Source organism: Lepidochelys kempii, chromosome 5 (assembly GCF_965140285.1).
Source record: "Lepidochelys kempii isolate rLepKem1 chromosome 5, rLepKem1.hap1, whole genome shotgun sequence".
NCBI lineage: Eukaryota > Metazoa > Chordata > Testudines > Cheloniidae > Lepidochelys > Lepidochelys kempii.
The window spans coordinates 25,339,867-25,359,960 of record NC_136384.1 but is presented as its reverse complement, the minus strand read 5'-3'; the positions used below and the strand labels follow the sequence as shown (position 1 = coordinate 25,359,960).

Genomic DNA, 20,094 nt, shown 5'->3' with positions numbered 1-20,094 from the left:
ACACATAGTAGTGAAGAAGGTGCAGCCTGGATGATTTCTGAGGCTGGGATGCCAGGAGATTCCCCATCCCTGAGCAGCAGCTCTGCAATAAGCTCACGCCACCCCTCTCTGCTGTGGGACCGGGACCCTATGAAGACAGTGGAGTTACCCCATGTATAACCAGTTCTACCCAAAGCCTTTTGAAGTCAGTGGGAGTCTTTTCATTGTCTTTAATGGGCTGTGTAAAAAAGCAAAGGAACTAATTCTAGACTCTAGGAGTACAGTGCATTCTAAAACTATGCTGCACTGGTTTACTATTGTAAACAGGAGGGACTCACATTACCTAGTGAATAATGAACACCTCCTGCAGCGCTTAATTTTTTCTGAGAGGCCTCCCACGCAATTACTAAATGTAAACCTGCTTAGCTTACAAATTTGAAAATATCAGGTGGTATGGTTACAAAAGCAAGGCACTTCTGAATTCAGTAGGAATTTTGGATGTGCACAGAATGCAGGACTGGTTCCTGCATGGTTACAGAACTGCAGTAAAATGGAAAAATTTTCAGTTTGTGTGATTAGAGGATATCTGGAACCATATTGTAAGACTGTCCCACATAATGAGGAAAAGTTTTCTGTTCTTTTGTTTCTGTGGGGAATTTGCCAATGCAATATTACTGTCATCTTCTTTTTAAACAAACAAAACTAAAAAAAAACAAAAAGAAAAGGAGTACTTGTGGCACCTTAGAGACTAACCAATTTATTTGAGCATGAGCTTTCGTGAGCTACAGCTCACTTCAAACAGTAATGGTTGTTGAACATAGCAATTCCGGTTTTAGTTAGCATTGGGAAGATGCCAGCATTTGTTGCTCAATTTTATCCTACTTTTTTCTAGAGAAAATTACAGTGGATCAATATTTGATTTGGGAGAAATGATGTACATTGGCCAAACCAGACAATCTCTACGCAAAAGAATAAATGGACACAAATCAGACATCAAGAATTATAACATTCAAAAACCAGTTGGAGAACACTTCGACCTCCCTGGACACTCAATTTCAGATCTAAAAGTTGCAATTCTTCAAAAAAAACCTTCAAAAACAGACTCCAAAGAGAAACTGCAGAATTGGAATTAATTTGCAAACTGGACACCGTCAAATTGAATAAAGACTGGGAGTGGATGGGTCATTACGTAAAGTAAAAACTATTTCCACATGCTAATTTTTCCCCCCTACTATTACTCACACCTTCTTGTCAACTGTTTGAAATGGGCCATCCTGATTATTACTACAAAAGGTTTTTTTTCTCCTGCTGATAATAGCCCACCTTAATTAATTGATCTTGTTACAGTCGGTATGGCAACACCCATTTTTTCACGTTCTCTGTGTATATATATCTTCCTACTGTATTTTCTACTGCATGCATCCAATGAAGTGGGTTTTAGCCCACGAAAGCTTATGCCCAAATAAATTTGTTAGTCTCTAAGGTGCCACAAGTACTCCTCGTTTTTTGTTTTTTGTTTTTAAGTAACAGAGAGCAGCTCAAATTGAATTTGTGCTCTCCTGAACTTTGAGGGTGTTCAAATATGGAAGGGAGGTGCTAGATTCCCTTTTTGATTATTAGACAAATCTGGAAAGGAAAAGACAATTTCTTCTTTTATTATCTCAGAAATTGAGTCACATCCTCCTGTGTGCCTGGTACTGTACCTAAAGCTGCCCAGGTCCTCTAGTAGTGCCTTCCCTCCCTCATAGGCGCCGACTTCTGCTCCCGCCGGTGGGTGCTCGACCCCCCTCTACCTTCGGCCCCGCCTCAATTCCACCCCTTCCATGAGGCCCTGCCCTGCCCCCATTCCAAACCCTTCCCCAAAGTCCCTGCCCCAACTCTTTCCCCAAATCCCCGGCCCAGCTCTGCCTCTTCCCTGCCTCCTCCCCTGAGCTCGCCACGTTCCCGCTCCTCCTCTGCCCTTCCTGGAGTGGTCAAACAGCTTGGCTGCCAGTGAGTGCAGAGCACCCACTAATATTTCCCCATGGGTCCTCCAGCCCTGGAGCACCCACAGAGTTGGTGCCTATGCCCTCCCTTACTTATCTTTTTAACTTCTCCTGCTGGGGCCCACATATCTCCCTTGCTAGGCTTCAGACACTGTCCATTCATTCTATCCAATTCCTTCTTCGGGGGCTGTCAGCTGAGGCCACCTGCATCCCTAATCCAGTCTGATGAAGTCCTCTGAGCGTGATATGTGGGCCAAAGCCTTCTACTCCTTGTGCATACATGTTCCCCATTCACAGTGCCACCCCCTTCTAGCAGCCAGCTCCCCATTCACAGCAAGCCCAGTGTATTGGTCACACCAGCCCTCGCAGCTTCCCCACTCCCTCCCACTCCCTTTCCTGTTGATAGCGGCCATGGGAATGCTTGGAAATGTAGTTTCTTCCCTGCTCCAGGGCGAGGTGGATCCTCGGAAGTGACTGAGGCGATGTCCTTGGGCACATCTTCAAAATCCCTGGTTCTGGCTTCCTTAGCCTTTAGAAGAACCAGGCTGGGCAGAGGAACAGGAAGATGAAGGGTGATGCCGTTTAAATCCTTTGTCTCTGTTCTTTCTGTAGGAGCTGGACCGAGGGACACCCCACTACCTCGATGGAGGAGGTGGGGGGTGGAACAGCTTTCTAGCCTGCTGAGGGCTGTGTAGGTCCAATGAATGCAGGGTGGCACGGGAGTCTTTAAGACCGTGAAGCTGTGCATTGGTCAGCTCCAAAAAGAACCCTCCCCCATCAAACAGAAGGTCCTGGAGGGTACTCTGCATCTCCTGGGATAGCCTGGGATAACGAAGATGACTGCACCACACAGGGGGAGAGGTGGCTTCCCCTTGTTCATCTGGGGACGGTTCCTGGGGTGTTGGGTCCTGCTGTGTCATCCCTGCATCAGATTCAACACCGTGCTCTGACTGTGCCAGGGGCAGTTTGTCCAAAGCAGCCTGACAGGAACGGCATAAAAGGTACACCCACATGTTCCAGTGCTGCCACTGAGTCTCCACACTGCTGCTGCAGGAGTCGTGCCGGTCTCATGGGCTGGTGGTGATTCACCTTTTCTAGGTGAGAGGCTGAACTCTCCTTCTGACTTGGACCATTGCCCTTCCAGTGACCAGGGCGGAGCTGTAGATGCCTGCGTCTGCTGACGGACCCTTGTCGGCAACCAGTAAGGAGAGGATCCTTACCCTGGTGAGGATCAGTGCCTGTCCAAAGAGCGGTACTGGGGAGCTGCAGACCGTGCCGCGACTGGGAACTATCCCGAACCAGGCAGGGAGGTGGGACTCTATGCCTGGGAGACTGCCTGTGTGATGGTGATCTGCGCTGTGGCGATCTCTGGTGGGAGGCCCGATGGTACCGTGGGTATGGGGATTTGCGTCATGACTCAGGTGTCCAGTGCCATGTAGGTGGAGACCTCAGCATCAGGGACTTGTGTCTTCTAACCAGGGACAGAGGCTGAGGTATCGGGGTTCAAGGCCGCAGGGAAGGGGATTGACGCCTGCGGTCTGGGGACACTCTGCTGCTTTAGAGGGTAGTCCCATAACTGGCTTGTCTGTAGATGCCAGGGCCTTAGCTGGGTCCATCACCTGGCTTGGTGCCTGTGGTACCGGACATCCTACTTGCTCTTTGGTCGCCAGGCCCAATTTTGGGCACACATGACCCTACTAGGGCCCAGGACCCTCTGCCGCTCCCGGGAGCAAGAGGTGGGTCCCTGGCTGGGCTAAGGGGTCCGACCACAGCAGTACCCCTTGAGTAGCTCCGGGGCGGGCACATGGCCTAACACAGGTTCTTTGCCCAAAGCCCCAAATGGTGCTGGGCAGATTCCGGTGCCAACGGTGTGTTGTGCACTGATGCCTCAGTGCCGGGCATGGAGTCCGACTAAGCGGGCTCCAAAGCAGGATGAAGGGCAGCCTCCATGAGGCTCCTTTTGAATTTGAGGGCGAACTTTTTTTGCAGATCCTGCACTTGTCCTTTCTGTGGGACTCCCCCAAACACTTCAAACAGCTAGTGTGGAGGTTGCTAATGGACATTGGCCAGCTGCACAATAAGCGTGGCTTAAAGCCTGGGGAACAGGGCATGCCCTGCTCCAAGGCGAAGTTCCAGCCGGGACTTTAACTCCTAAACTATTACTCTAACCCTTAACTTAATGGTCTAACTAAGTACCTATCAACTAAAACCAAAGGAGACAGAACAATGGACTGTAAGAACCACTAGCGCTCTTGCAATGAAAGACAAGATGCTCCAACCAACCATCACGGGCAGTAAGAAGGAACTGAGAGGGCGTAGGGTCGGCAGCACCTAATATACCAGCACATGAGCGTGGCACTCAAGGGGGCATCACAGCCGTCCCTACGGATACTGCTAAGGCAACAATCTCTGACGACTGTGCATGTGGGCACGCACAAACCTAGAATGGAATCGACATGAGCAAGAACTCGAAGAAAAAACAGTTACCTACCTTTTTGTAACTGTTGTCCTTTGAGATGTGTTGCTCATGTCCATTCCATTACCCGCCCTCCTACCCCTCTGTCGGAGTTGCTGGCAAGAAGGAACTGAGAGGGCCTAGGGTTGGGGTGCCTAATATACCAGCGCATGAGCATGGCACTCCAGGGGCACCACAGCCAACCCAACGGATACCGCTAAGGCAAAAATCTCAGATAACTGTGCACGTGGATGCGCGCACACCTAAAGTGGAATGGACATGAGCAAGCACTCGAAGAAGAAATATTTGTCTACAAAGATCTATGAGTAAAAAATTCCATCTAACTTAGAAAAAACTGGCATTTCACAATGGGAGGACTGAAAAAAGACAAAGAATTTGTTGTCATTGAGATGTTAAGAGTAAAAAATGGAGGCAACAGACAGAGAAACATAAATGTCTTGGAAAAGATAAATGTCTTAAAAATGGGTATGGAATGTGAGAAAGAAAAAGATATCGAACAGATAAATAGAGGAATGAAAAACCTGAAGAAAAAGAAAGAAGACCAAAGAGTAACACTGAACTAAGAGTATCTCAAATCTTGGAAGATCCATGTAGGCATCCAATGTGCAACTCAATTTTTTATTTTGAGACCTGAAGAAGACCTCTGTGTAGCTCAAATGCTTGTCTCTTTCACCAACAGAAGTTGGTCCAACGAAAGATATTACTTCATCTACCCTGGCTCTCAATTTTTTATTAAATTTAATTTTACCTGCTAGAAAATGTTTTTCTAAACAAAACAAAATTTTAGTTGCTGCTGACAGTGACTTCAATAGGTAAAACTGTAAAGCAGTTTCTGTTACAGACCTTATTCCCATATGCCAATAATAACTTTCCAAAACAATCATCTTTGAGGCTGAAACTTTCCTTAGGCAGGCTCTACAGAAAGATGAATGTATTTGGAAGGTCTGAACAAAATCCCTTTAAGTTCATCTTTGAGTTAAATGAGAATGAAAAATATACACTTCCTATTTTCAGCAAAAACAGCTGACATTTGAAATTTTAAACTTGGCATTAACTCATTTTTCTCTGAGATCTGCTTGATTTGGGAGGGAAAGCTGTAAAATTAAAAAGGTAAGAGCAACTGAAAACACCTCAGAGGATTTTTAGTGCATATCTATTAAGCTTTTCAGTACAGCTTAACAAATTGCTGCCTTCTTTGTAACTTCTTTGCACGTTTTCCAGGAGCTGCTTCTCTCAGTCTGCTACTGGGACAATGGCATAACAATCTGTAAGTATCAAATTTAGTCACACAATTCTCAAAATATCCAACAACAGAAAATACTCTCAGACCAGGAACACAATTGAAAATAAGGCATATACATGCAACTGCTAAATTCAGTGAGAAATCAAAATTCACAACTCAGTAACTGCCTACAGATTTGCATGTCTCGAAATATCTACACACTTAATTGGTCATTTACATTTCCAGTTATTACACTTGCAGGTGTAGCTGTGGTATCTGCATTTGCAAGGTATGTTAATAAGCTATTATGAAAATGTGGCCCTGTATGTTTTAGTTCTCCTTTGATACATACCTTGGCTGTTTTGTTAGGCAGGTCTTTACCTCTTTAAAGTTCCCCTTCCTATTTCCAAATATCTGATTTTAAAAAAATATTGTTGTGCTGAGATTGGGTGAAACATTGTTGAAGCAGGTGAGTGTAACAGTCACCCTTCGTTCAGGATAAATGTAAGAAGCAATTAAGCTCCTTTGTAGAACAGATAGCTGAAACAATAGGAGCCACTGCCCAAAACACAGGCCACCTGCAAGGCTGATGTGGGAGTTGAGCCAGGTGGTTGGAGCGGTTCTCCTTGGAGTCTAAGCACAAATGCAGAAGGCTGATTATGGTTTGATGAAGCTCTGTGTCTGTGTATGTGTGCACGCAGGAGCAGAAACATGCCAGAAGCACATAAAGGAGGTAGGAAGGAAGCCCCAGAGACAGCCAGAAAAGCTCTTGTTGCATTATCTTGAGAGAAGCTGAGAGAGAGAGTTTTTGGGTAGAGTGCTGGCTGAAAAGAGGCTTGGCCCTGTGAGAAAAGGAACTGTCTCCTGCTGTTTCATTCCTACCGTATTCAGGAAAACAGGACTTTATACATTCTTTGTGAATAAACAGGATTGCATCAAACAAATACCTGACTCCCTCTAACAGAAACAATCCAGAAGATCCTGAAGATTGGTTAACTGCTCAGGTCAATATAATTTAATATGTTCTCTTACAATGAATAGCTGATAGTAGAAGGATGACAGGAAAGAGAAGAGAGGCTTAAAAGTACTTTCTCTTCTATTTTGAATATATTTATTCAAAAATTATTGTCTACCACCATTTTTTTAAGTTTCCAGGATTCTTCAGACCTCTTTCCTCCCCATTCACTCAGCAAACTTTCAACAGAACTTTGCAGACAGTTTCAACTATTAAAAAAAATCTAAATTGGGAATGATGATCAACTTCCACAATGTAGCCCACTGAACTAATTACATACCTTCATATTCAAGGGCACTAAAATATTCCTGTTTCATTTTAAGCTTTAATTCCTGTTTCTTTAGTTCCTCTGGTGTTAGAGGAATGGCAGTGGCTTCAGCCACAGGTGCTGGAGAAGGAACACCTGAAAGAAAAGAAAATATTTTCACCAAAAAGAAAATCTTATAATGTTTGGACTGCATATATGTAGACAACACAGCATAGTACAATTTATTTTATGGAAATAATTTCTTTTCAAATGAATCTGATATCATTTTTATAAGATTACAAGTTTGGTGGATAAATGTAATTGTTGGCATAATATTCTTAGACTTCTGTAAGACATTATTACTGCATGACATCTCAATTTAAAAAATTAACACTATACTAAATCAGTGTAGCACCTATTAAATGGATTAAAACTGGGTAACTAATAGAGCTCAAAATATAATTGCTAAAGGGAAATGATTATCTAATGGAGTTGTTTCTACTGGGGTTCTAGATGGTCATAATGATCCCTTGTGGACTTAAAATCTATTAATCTATTGATAATTTGCAGGTACACAAAGTACCCTTTGAATGCTAAGTGTCAGTCAAATTCAGAGATGAAGTAAATGGTGATAAAAGTTCTATGTTGATAAGTAGGGCCCTACCAAATTCACGACCATGAAAAATACATCACGTGAAATCTGGTCTCCTCCCATGAAATCTGGTCTTTTGTGTGCTTTTACCCTATACTATACAGATTTCACAGAGGAGACCAGCGTTTCTCAAATGGGGGTCCTGACCCAAAAGACAGTTGCTGGGCGTTTGCAAGGTAATTTTAGGGGAGTCATGGTATTGCCACCCTTATTTCTGCACTGTCTTCAGAGCTGGGCAGCTGGAGAGCAGCGGCTGTTGGCCAAGCGCCCAGCTCTGAAGGCAGCATCCCGCCAGCAGCAGTGCAGAAGTAAGGGTGGCAATACCATACTATGCCACCCTTATTTCTCCACTGCTGCCTTCAGAGCTGGGTGTCTGGAGAGTGGCGGCTGCTGACTGAGGGCCCAGCTCTGCAGGCAACAGCACAGAAGTAAGAGCGGCAATACCATACCATACTATCCTTACTTCTGCACTGCTGCTGGCGGTGGCTCTGCCTTCAGAGCTGGGATCCCAGCCAGCCACCACCACTCTCCAGCTGCTCAGATCTGAAGGCAGTGCCCCCGCCAGCAGCAGCACAGAAGTAAGGGTAGCAGTACTGCAACTCCCCCCCCCCAACTCCTTTTTGAGTCAGGACCCCTACAATTACAACACAGTGATATTTCAGATTTAAATAGTTGAAATCATGAAATGTATGATTTTTAAAATCCTATGACCATGAAATTGACCAAAATAGACCGTGAATATGGTAGGGCCCTATTGATAAGTCAGTATTAGTTACATTAAGACAGTACTGAAATACGATAAGGAGGGTGTACAATGTATTAAAAGTAGGTCTCCTCTAGTTCATGTTATACTTTTTTACATCATCCTATTAGTTACTTTTACAAGATGGACCTAAAGCCTGCAATGAAAACAACAACACTTTAATATTATAAAGCTATTTTATAATTTTGTTTTTTAACATTGTGTTGGCAGTTTATTTGTAGTTTAAGCACTTTTGACTGTTAAGTGTTGTCAAGTACAGATAATGATAACTTTTCTTCCCCAACAACCGACTTGCAGCTGCTGTGGTGGTGCAACAGGATGATACCAGATCAGTAGATCAGGTTGAACATAACTCTAATGATCAAATCGAAAGGTGACAAAATTGAGTGCAGAAAGTTATATCACTCTTTCAGTAAGTATGCTGCTGCACTGCCTACAAGATAAAAAAAAATTGTATTGTGCATCCCTAGGATGTGAAAGCCAGAAATAAAAGTTGGTGAGCTCTTCCACTCTCAGGAGATGTACAACAGCACTTTATTTGGCATAAAATGAAAAATGTATCCATTAATATCTTATCTTGTATTGTGAGGAAAGATGGTTAAGGCACTTGACTTAGATTCAGGAGACCTGATCTCTGAAACAGATTACTTCTGTAACCTTGGACAAGTCATTTAGTGTATGTGTACACAGCAAAAAAAAAACCCTGTGGCAGCAAGTCTCAGAGCCCGGTCAAAAGACTTGTCTCGTGGTATGGGGCTGAAAATAGCAGTGTAGACATTCAGGCTTGGGCTGGAACTTGGCCTCTGAAACCCGGGTGCTGGGGGGGGGGGAGGGTCTTGGAGCTCTGGCTCCAGTCCAATCCCGCATATCTACACTACTATTTTCAGCCCTGCAGCACGAGCCCCACAAGCCTGAATCAATTGACCTGGGCTCTGAGACTTGCTGACGCAAGTGTATTTTCGCTTTGTAGACATATGCTAAGTGACTTGCCCAAGGTTACACAAGTAGTCTGTGGCAGAGCACAGGTTTTTCTGCTGTGTAGATATACACATACTCTCTCTCCACTTCATTTGCCCATTTTTAAAATACTTTCTTTCCCCCACCATTTGTCTATCTTCTCTATTTAGACTGTCAAGTCACTGAGGCAGAGACTGTCTCTTATTACCTGTACATATGGTACTTATTACAATAGGGCCCTGATCTTGGTTGGGTCTCTAGGTGCTAACAGAATGCAATTAAACAATACATTGTTTATACCTTGTCAGAATGATGATAGAGCAGGGACAGACCTGATTGATCTATCATATTATAAAGATTGTTACATTATACTGTGGAATAATAGCCTTGGACTATTTTTATCCTGTTCCTTATTAATAAAGTAAGAAGTATTTATATGGTTTTAGCTACATCAGGAGATTAATGTTAGAAAAGAACAAGCATTTTTAAAAAAGTTGACATAATTTGATAAAATGGCTGCAATGTGTACACTTCCAAAACAATGCACAGAAAAAGATTAGCAAGTATTACTTTCTGGTATTACTTTGAACATTTATCCCTAAATATTATTATGATTTAATTCACCCAACTATCACTAAACAGTCTCTGGATTTCTTTATCATTACCATGTCAGCACACTGATATATCATGTTTTGAACTATCAAAAGAACAGAGAGAAAAGAATTAAACTTTTGTAGTTAGTCTCTTTTTTAACATACGTTCATTTAATTTGAATAGTTTTATGCTCTATTTTTAAAAGAAAAGCACATGCTTCAGTTACCTTTCTTTTTGGTGGGTGATTTTGGAGGTGGTTTCTTGGCATCTTTGGCATCCTTTCCACCACCTTTGCCTCCTGCTGCCAGAGAAGGTTTTTGACGTTCTTGTTCTTTCTTTTCTAGCTGCTGGCGTTCTTTTTCTTCCTCGGCTTCTTTTGATTGTATTTCAGCAGTTACCTTAATATTCATATTAATATTTTAACTTAACTATTCTGGATCTAGAACATACAATTAATATTTTGAACGAGCTATCCTTTATTTTCTACTAGTGGTTGCTGCTGGATGTATAATATAAATTAGATATTTTGATTCTTGATTTCATATCTGATCAGTATATGTTTATTAAATAAAGAAACAGTTGTTAAACCAAAAAAGCAAGAAGGAAAAAGATGGCAGCTTAAATAATTTCTTCTGTGAAATATTTAAAGTATTAAAGGGAAGCAGCGGAAGTAGACCAACTGGTAACCAAAGCAGGGCTAGGCTTCAGTGAAGGCTGAGAAGCTGAAGAACTGAGGATATGTCTTCACTAGCAACGCTGAAGCGCTGCTGTTAAACATTAAAAGCTTTAACATGGCTGTGTAGTCACGGCACCAGCCCTGGGAGATAGCTCTCCCAGCACTGTAAAAAAAAAAAAACCTCCATGAGCGGAGTGGCTCCCAGCGCTGGTGAACTGTCTACACTGCCACTTTATAGCACTGAAACTTGCAGGGCCCCAGGGGTCCCCTGGGGGGTGATGTTTCACACCCCTGAGCGAGAAAGTTGCAGTGCTGTAAAGTGGCAGTGTAGACAAGGCCTCTAGAGTTAAGTTATCTTAAGGCATTCACTGTAGAGGACAACATGTCTGACCATATTGTAAAAGTGCAGAAAGGTGGGGAAAGCCATCAATCCTAGCCACTGATCCAGGAACTGCCTTTCGAAACTAGCTGTCACACAGCTAGCACACTTTGGGCACTATAAAATAAAGCTGGAGAAGACTTGTGACGTCTAATCTCTGCTTGAGGATTTACTTTTGGAAGGTTTAAGAAAAAATGTACTAAGGGGCAAATACTGATCCCTCTTCCTTATCGCACAGGTCACTTCTAACACCAGGATTGTTTGGTTCCACCATATGAGGAGGCGGGAGACAGGATTTGAGTGGATATACACAGAGCAGAGCTCTGAAGAGGAATTGCTACTATGCTGATCCTGCCATTTCCCCGTTTATAGCAGGGATGTATTAGGGCTGCAGCGATTACTGGAACATCAGGAGTGGAACAGCAGCCATGGAGTTGAGATACTGGTGCATGGGTCTGGTATTTGGACTGGAAAGATTTAGATCTAACTATTTAACCAATCTGTGAATCTTTACTAAACAAAGCATTTCTTACCATATTTGATATTGCTGTTACTGCTGCTTGCCATGTATCAGTGATAAGTTTCTCATCTGCCCCAAAGTTAAATATTATACTTTCAGAGGAATTCTCCTCCTTATTGCTCTTTAGTTGAATTGCTTTGCTTTTCTGCTTGATGACATTTATTTCAGGAGAAGGGGGTCTACGAGGAACCATGGGAATCCTTGAAAACAAAATAGGAAATAACTCACTATCCCGATGGTGTAGTATATGTTTACATGGTGCAATTAAGTTACATTAAGAGAACCAGAACCCCATTTTCAAAGTCTGTGATAGCAATGGAAAAAGGAGGAACCCTTCCATGGATCACAAGTGGTAAAATTTGTGGATGACACAAAATCATGTTGATTAGTCTAGAGTAGAGAGGTTTATAAGGAACTCAAGACTGATCTAAACAAAACCAGGGCATTAGACAACAAATAATACACACTGGATGGATTGATATTAACTATTGATATGCATATTGATGGGGTCTTGATGGACTGTAACGATTCAGGTATCAATATAGGTATTGTTATGCACAGCATTATGCCATTGTTATATACAAGTGATGGTATACTCTCACCTTGAATATTGTGTTTAATTCCACGCACCCAGCAAGGCTTCTTTAACTTATGTTCAGTTGACCACAACCTCAGAGGCTATGCTCGTGAAATTTTAATTTCGTCACTGATACAGAACCAAATGTTTAATACTTAACTATAATTAGTTGCAGGATTTGTTGGGGAACTGTCATAATTTGGGGGAAAGAAGGAACCTTTTATCCGTCAGTTTTTGTTGTTTTGTTACTGCACAGAGTAATGATGGGGCAGCCAAAAGTGTACAATAAATTAAATACATTACAATACTCAACATCTATCATATGGCTGTGATCACCATAGTCTATCTATTTAACAGTAACACATGGACAAACATACTTATATGCTATATTAATTACGTTACTTTTTTTTTTTTTACAATGCAGTTTTTACCTTCTTGACTTGCTTTGTTCCACAGATTGCTCTACATTAACAATATCTAATAATGGGATTCTAGTGAACTCTGGACAGGCCTCTGTTGGCATTTTGCCTTCCATTCCCCTGTAATAGTCATGTAGAAATCTCTTTGTATCTTGAAAACGGTCCACTTCAACCTTCAGAACAGGATGGAACAAAGCAGTTTCTGTTTTTTAATACCCTAAAGTAATGCCTACATCATGAGAATGCTTGATGGAGGCTAGAAAATAGGACTGGTTGATCATATGTGTTTAAGTATCTTATAATAAATACATACTACAACATGTACTGGAAAAGTACACTTTCAGAATGTGTGTTCAAAACTTTAATATAGATATTTCTAAGATTTAATAACAATATCAGCTATGAAATCGGAAAATGTATCTAATTTGAACATATAAATATACTGATATTTAATTCTGACACATATATATATACAAAATTAATTAAAACAAATCTACCACGTGCTTCTAAACTGTAATTAAACAGATTTGAATAAATCTTTAATCCAAATTATTAAAAATCTTTAGTAATAATATAAAGCAAAAGAAATTTGTTTAAATGGCCAAGAAAGAATTATAATTGTGCAAGCTGTTTAAAGAAAAAACAAGTGGATTTTGTAAGGTTCAAGACATCTATTTATTTCAGAGTGAAGCCAAAAAGCATTAGCACCTGTCATGCTTTGATTTATTAAACCAGTAGTGTCAGAGTCTCTAACTGTCAAAACGGCACTGCATATTCATGGGAAAATGCACAAAACCACATTCACAAAAAGAATAAAAATCTCATAGTGTAAAGCAGCCAGTTGGCCATAAGTTAAAGATAAAAAATTTTCTGTCTTGTTACGGAAAATAAAGCAAGTGGATGGAAATCTGATATAGACTAGTTAGGGATATCTGACCTCGCTAAAATGAGTATATAAAATCTATACTAATACAATAATATAGCGATCTGAAGAACATATTATAGAATCCCATAGTAAAACCTACACCAGAGGATTTCAGCAATCAGGAACTCTTTGCCTGTTTTGTTGCTATTCTTATTGCTTTCTCTGACAAAGCTGTTGAATGTAAAGATATAGATAGCACAATTTCAGAATTGCTACTTTTAGCATGAATAATTTTACCCATTATTGTCAATGAAGGTGATAGTAGGTAAAATTATTATTAATCATGTTAAGTAACGTAGTGTCTAAGGGCCAACAAAGAATGCAGCCTCCCTTGCACTTGGCTCTGTACATACCCAGAGCGGTAGATGATCCATGCCCTGAAGAAACTAAGTGTTGGGGAAGGGGTATAACCCACAAGCAAAGTGAACAATGTGATGATAGCAAATATCATGTCAATTCCATGGAGGTAGGGAAATGTTTTGGGTGGGTTTACTTAGGGGGTAACAGTTTGAGGGGAAAACTCAGAAGCAGCTCAGTGACTTCGGAGCCAAAATTGCATTAACTTTCAATGACGCTTAGTGCTTGACTACACATGAATTTAGTTCATAGCAAAGTGGGTGCACCCTGCACTAGCCTACTCTGCGCTAATTGTCCATGTGGACCTTGCTGATGCTCATTACCCATTCATTAGTGCATTTTGATCTATACTCGTTTCAAAGAAGGGTAGTTCAAAGTGCACTAACAAACTATTAGTACGGCCTTGTGCGAATACAAAAATTTGGATCCACATCTGTGGCAATTAAATTGTATCCAACCCACAATCCACCTTTTATATGTATTTGCATCCACACCCACACCAGCACCCTCTAGAGCAGCAGTTCTCAACCAGGCCTACATGGTTCCGAGAGGGCCACGAGCTGGTTTCGGGGGGTCCATGGGCCTGTCCCAAGCCCCAAAGCATCAGTGCCCCATGCAGGGCTGAAGCCCAGAGCCCCGAGCTGAAGTCCTGTAGCATCGTCTCTAACAACATCTACTTGCCCTGGATCGTGTAAGTGCTGAATTGTGCTCCCTATGCTAACAGAGAGGTGTCCGTTTTTATAATGATCACTGAGGGAAGATGTGCAAATGGATTTTCTGTGCATATGTTGTGATGGTCCTTCCACCGTTGAGGGATTATTTCATGAAGGTAGGTACAGAAAGAAGCATATTTAGACTGTGCCTGGTGTGTGAATAGATGGTTCTGAGCCACCCCTGAAGGCAGCCCATTCGAAGTCTGGCATGTTCCGTCATGAAGGTGGTGGCTGCCATGTGCCCCAGTAGTTGAATGCAGCTCCTGTTCATGGTTTGGGGTCTGAGCTGAATTCTCTTTGCTATGTTGGAAAGAGCCAAAAATCTGTGCTGAGGAAAGTTGGCTCTTTTTATCATTGCCCCCATCAAGATGTGCCCCTATGAACTCTAGGTTCTGTACCCAGGTCAAGATGGATTTTTGTATGTACAGTTGTTGGCCCAATTTGAGAAAGAGGCCTATAGCCTTGGAAGTTGCCCGAGACATCAGTTCCAGGGGGCAGCTCAGCAACCAATCGTCCAGATAAGAGAATACTAAAACACCTTTCCTGTGCAGCTGCGTTGCTACCACCAACATGACCCTTGGGGCAGATGATAGGCTAAAGAGGAGCACTCCATATTGAAAGTTATCCTGGCCTACAATAAAATGCATTGGACTTCCTCACCACAAGATGAGAACTTGAGGCAAAGGACACTGCCTAATGTACTCTGGGGTGGGTGTTTTGCTCATGGTCATAAACTTCTGAATCATCATGCTTATGGGGTTTCCCCAAATTAATGTCAGGTTACTTCCCTCTTTTCATAAAGTTTCTTTTCTATGCACAGCCTCAGTCATTGAGAGAGGGGAAGTATTGTCCCTTAGAGGTGCCCAGGGGTGATGTGTAATTTCCCAGGTTACTGGGTGGGGGAGCTCAAGCCAGTGCTCAGTTGTATTGTAAAAAGGAACCCCTAGATATTGAACCTGGCCCTTGTGGCTGCCGACTGCACCTGGCAGATGGGTTACATGGATAAAAGAGAAAAACAGAGTTGAGGGAATCTCAATAGGACAACTGCTAGAGCTCCTTCTCAGGCAAAGGCAGTTAAGAAGAAACTGGGAGTGGTTCACCCATGCAGTGCTATATAACAACGGCATGGGCATGAGACTGACTAACACCAATGAGCAGGCCAAACGGACACTGCTATGAGAAATCACAGATCAAAGCTGCAGGGGGCTCTAGTGCACCTAGAGTGGAGCATCCGTAGGGACATGACTCGAAGAAGAACTGGATAAACAAGTCATTGAAGATGGCAGATGAGGGGTTGATGTTTGACATAGTGAGAGACTAGCCCAACTAAACAGGGAAAGGCAAAATTTTTCAGGATGTTGAAGCATGGACAACATTGATTTGATGTTGTGGAGAATGGAAGCCTGTAAAAAAAGGATGTTTTTAAATGTACAGCATCATTTGTCAATACATCTATGAAAAGTGATATTTAGAGTGTATACTCTAAAATATGATACTGTAAAAGAGCTCCAAAAATATATATAATCAATGTCAAGCACTTAAAAATTAGGAAATGACAGCATTAAGCTTATCTGTGCAACTTTAATTCAATCCCCTTCCATGTAGGCATGATGATAAGTTTTTAATTACATGATCACATGATATTTTTTCCATTGATGTCCTGCTTCATTCAGTGCACAGGATGGATGGTGCTCTATTAAGATCAGTTATTCAATATTTTGTTTTATCTGCATGATTCAATGCATAGCCTTTGGTTTATTCACAGCATACTATCCAAACCCTGGTCTCAATACAGAATTATGAATTTCCTCATGGGCTTTTCTATGGCACTGATCAGGGTGCTTCCCAAACATTTATTTATCTTCAAAACACCTGTGAGGGGAGGGGATGGTATTATCCCATTTTACAGAGGGTGAACTGAGGCACAGAGAGATTAAAGTCAAAACTATCCACTAATTTTGGATGCCTAATTGAAGAAGCTTAGGACCTGATTTTTCAGAGTACTTAGCATTAGATAGCACTTTATATTCAAAATACAGCTCTCACTGACTTCAGCTGCAGCTGTGAGTCTCCTTGCCCACCAAATCCCAATCCCCAACCTGAGTCCCAATTTCCTCCACCCCCAACACTCACTCACAGTGTCTCTCCTCTCCTCCAGTTCCAGACTCAACAGACTCCTTGTCCCAGTCTATTCCTTTCCCTCCCTCCATCCCTTCTTCATCCATGCTGCCTGGGCACTAAAAGGGAAGGATGTCATTGAGAGCACTGGAGAGAGAGTCTCTCCCTGCTCTCAGTTCTAGTGTCTGTCCATGCCCTTGCCTGGAGCAACTGGAAGCAGCAATTACAGGGGAAGTCCAGCTTCAACCCTGTAGCCCTGAGCTGAAACATGCTCAGTCTCTCTGTAGTGATGGTGCATGAGCAGTCTGGTGAGCACTAGGAACTGTGAGGGGCTGGAGCATGTTCATTAACAGATAAAAATCTCCAAAGGTATTATCCTTAAACTCTAGGAAGCTTTTACTGAATATGTGTGATGTGAGGTTTTTCAAAGGTTTATAACTTGGCCAAATGTGAGCAGAATTTCTCAGGAACAGCAAAGGCACATTCCTGACACAAAGGCCAATCCCTATCAAATTTCAAGTCCATGTTCCAAAGAAAGAAGATGACCAGATTTTTTTACATGGTAAAACAATGTTTTTCCCCTTTGCTTCACTCTTAGAAATGGTTGAACTGTTTTGGCTGAAATTTTCCAAAAGACATCTGGCATCTACAATTTCATCCCAAATGGCTAAAGTTTGGCAAAGTTATAAGGAACTGAAAACAAGGTCTTATAAAAGGAAGTGTTGGGCAATCTTAAAATAGGTGGGTCTGATAACATTGTATATAATTGCAGCATTTAGATGGCCAAGTTAAGAACAGAGGCCATTATAAATAGAAAAGGATAACCAGTATCAGGATATTTCACTAAACTGATTTGACTGGTAAGCTGAATGCAAATAGCAACACTATGCAATATAGCCCAAAAATTTATTTTTACAGGACTATGATACTGGTATTTTTCTCGATCCTCTCTGCCCAGAAGGTGATACAATGCCAGGAGTGCACATGCATTCTTCTTTTTTATATTTTCTCACTCCTCACTTCAGTCAGCTTCCTTCTTTAGTAGGGTTGAATTAAAGGGATATTTGGTCTTGACCATGTAGTCTTAAGGGACCACATACGTGAAGTCCCACTGAGATAAATACATTAATCCAAGAGTCTGCCTGGGCAACTGCAGGATAAGGACTATACTGATTTAGCTATTTACCATACCTGCATAAGTGAAAAGAAATGGTTCATCAAGATTCCCATATGATCTGGTAACCAGCCATCATTCATGATATCACTACGTTCTTGCTCTGCTTCTTCCCTTCTGTTTTCACAAATATCCCAGAGACGGTCCCTCAGGTCCTAAATACAAATACTATTGCAAATAATGGATGTGTAAAACCTTAGGCTATCTTTCATATATTTACGTATAATAAAAGTCAATCCAAAAGAACCTGGCCAAAAAGCAATCAACAAAGTGTAGCCTTGGAGACCCATCACGGGCATGGACTGACTGAGAAGTAAGAAGACACAACCAGTATTATTGGTACCAATGAATGCACAACTAGTACGTGCTGTTTTTTCTCCAATACTGGAGTGAGAATTGGTGGTGGTGGAGGCTGTAACCTTCACAGTTCTGGGAACCAGAATATAATTTTGTTAGGCCAAAAGCTACTTATGGCAAACAGGTCTTTGAAGCTGAGATGCACCTGCACTGGGCTTTAAACCTGAAAGAAGGTACCCATCATGCTTTGTTCGTAAAAGGCACTCAGTCCTTTCTCTAATGGCGATTTCCCATATTTCTTCTATGTAAACACATCAAAAAAGAACAACATTGAGAACAGAGGTACTGGTATACTGACCCATATTTTTGACAAAGGAAAAGAATGAAAAGAAAAAGAAACAGTGCTTATTCCAAGTCTTATTCCCACTATAACTAAACTCCAGGATAGTTCCCTAGGCTTTTAGGATTTCATTGCAATGCACTGCAGAAAAATGACACTGCATTTATAACGTCTTGTTCCAAAATGATGCCAAGCACTTCAGGCCAGATCTAATCAATCATTTCAGCAAACCAGTTGGGAAATTATTTGCAATGTAATAAACTCATCTCTGTAACAGAGTTAATACAAGTAAGATTCACCAGAATACCAACTGCTTTGAAAAGATCTGCTGAAAAGATTTTGCCATGGTATATTAAAACAACTACCACTGTCTCTTTCACAACCACAGAGTATCAACATTCTCTATGCAGCAATAAGTCTGACTCAGGGTAAATTTTTCACCACTCCTACCAGTTTATCAGTTGCAGGCTGACAATGTAAAAAAAAAAAAAGCAAAGGAAGGGGAAATATAAGTGGCTAAGTTCAGTCCACTAGTAGTAGGTATTAATTTAAATTATTTTCCTACTGATAATAATATAATCACTCTGGCCAAGAGGAGGCGTTACGAAAGTAACATGCAATATGAAAAATTACAATAGTTTTATTTCATTGTATGCAGATCTTCTAAGATGTACACTTGCATTCCATTTCTATTTAATGAAGCTGATTCTTTAGTAGCAACTGCCACAATTTTTTCCATCTTCTGGAATTCTGCACATAAAGTCTATTCTTCTCTCCATGTGACCTTAGGTTTTGCCACTGAGATAGAGCATCACATATGGGATATTCCAACTCCTGTATTTCTTTTTAGCTTCTTGAAATTGTTTTTAACTGGGTTTATGCTATTATCCTGGAAAAAGTACATTTTGACATTTTGATATTAGAAATAATTCTTTTTGCCAGTCATGTAATCAATTCTTCATTTTTCAGATATTCACCTCACTAGCTGGGCCGCAATTTTGATGGGGCCAGGAGTGGCAGAGACATTTTCTGGGGCTGTAGGATGGGGGAAGAGGGTGAGAGCTCACCTGGAAAAGGCTGAGGAAGTGTTCCATATGCCCTTTCTAATTTTCTTTCTCCTCCCCCCTACTCCTTTTCTTTCAGCATGCGGGGGCTGCTTTTCCCTTCCCTCCTCTTTCTTCCTCATGCTTAGTGCGGGGAAGAGAGGACACACTCGATCAGAGGCCTAGGCTCTGAGACCAGTGCCACACACTGCCACAGCCATTGAGCAGCAGGGATGGTGCCAAAGCTGGCTCTGTTTGGTGACTGATGCTGTTTGGTGGTGGTGGAGAGTGAGAAGTGTTCATATAATAGTTGACTAGACAAGGTAGCATTAGTACATTAGTAGTCATATTACATCAATCCTGTGTGAATTCAAATGCCCAAAGATGCACAAAGCTCCAGAGCTAGAAAAATTGAAACATTTGCCATTTACTCACAGTAACCCTTTGGTGTAATTCTGCTTTTGTTTCCTCATCTTCCCACAGATCATCAGCAATGGAGTTATAATCAGATTGCCACCGAGATACAAACTCCTGCTTATGGTCTGGACGCTTCAGATAATCCTTAAAACGGTTTCTGTGAACAGTGAGTCAAAACAAGGAGTTTTAGCGCTAAAACATACATAGTGTGCTAGAGGAATAATATAAAATGAGAATTCTAATGCAATT

The 20,094-nt window shown here is 41.6% G+C and overlaps 1 protein-coding gene across 17 annotated transcripts in view; it reads right to left on the bottom strand.

The window, feature by feature from the left end:
- The window catches only part of SPEF2 (sperm flagellar and cilia associated 2), a 146,893-nt gene that overhangs the window by 66,291 nt on the left and 60,508 nt on the right, over window positions 1-20,094 (bottom strand). For 15 of the 17 annotated variants that reach the window (XM_078852754.1, XM_078852739.1, XM_078852743.1 and 12 more), the window contains 6 exons: window positions 19,864-20,002; window positions 17,766-17,903; window positions 12,474-12,634; window positions 11,479-11,665; window positions 10,117-10,288; window positions 6,958-7,080 (listed from right to left, as the gene is read on the bottom strand). In XM_078852754.1, the coding sequence (XP_078708880.1) occupies window positions 6,958-7,080; window positions 10,117-10,288; window positions 11,479-11,665; window positions 12,474-12,634; window positions 17,766-17,903; window positions 19,864-20,002 (920 nt within the window). Of the gene's footprint in view, window positions 1-6,957; window positions 7,081-10,116; window positions 10,289-11,478; window positions 11,666-12,473; window positions 12,635-17,765; window positions 17,904-19,056; window positions 19,275-19,863; window positions 20,003-20,094 lie in introns of those variants that run through there. The other 2 variants (XM_078852741.1, XM_073343743.1) reach the window with 2 other exon arrangements.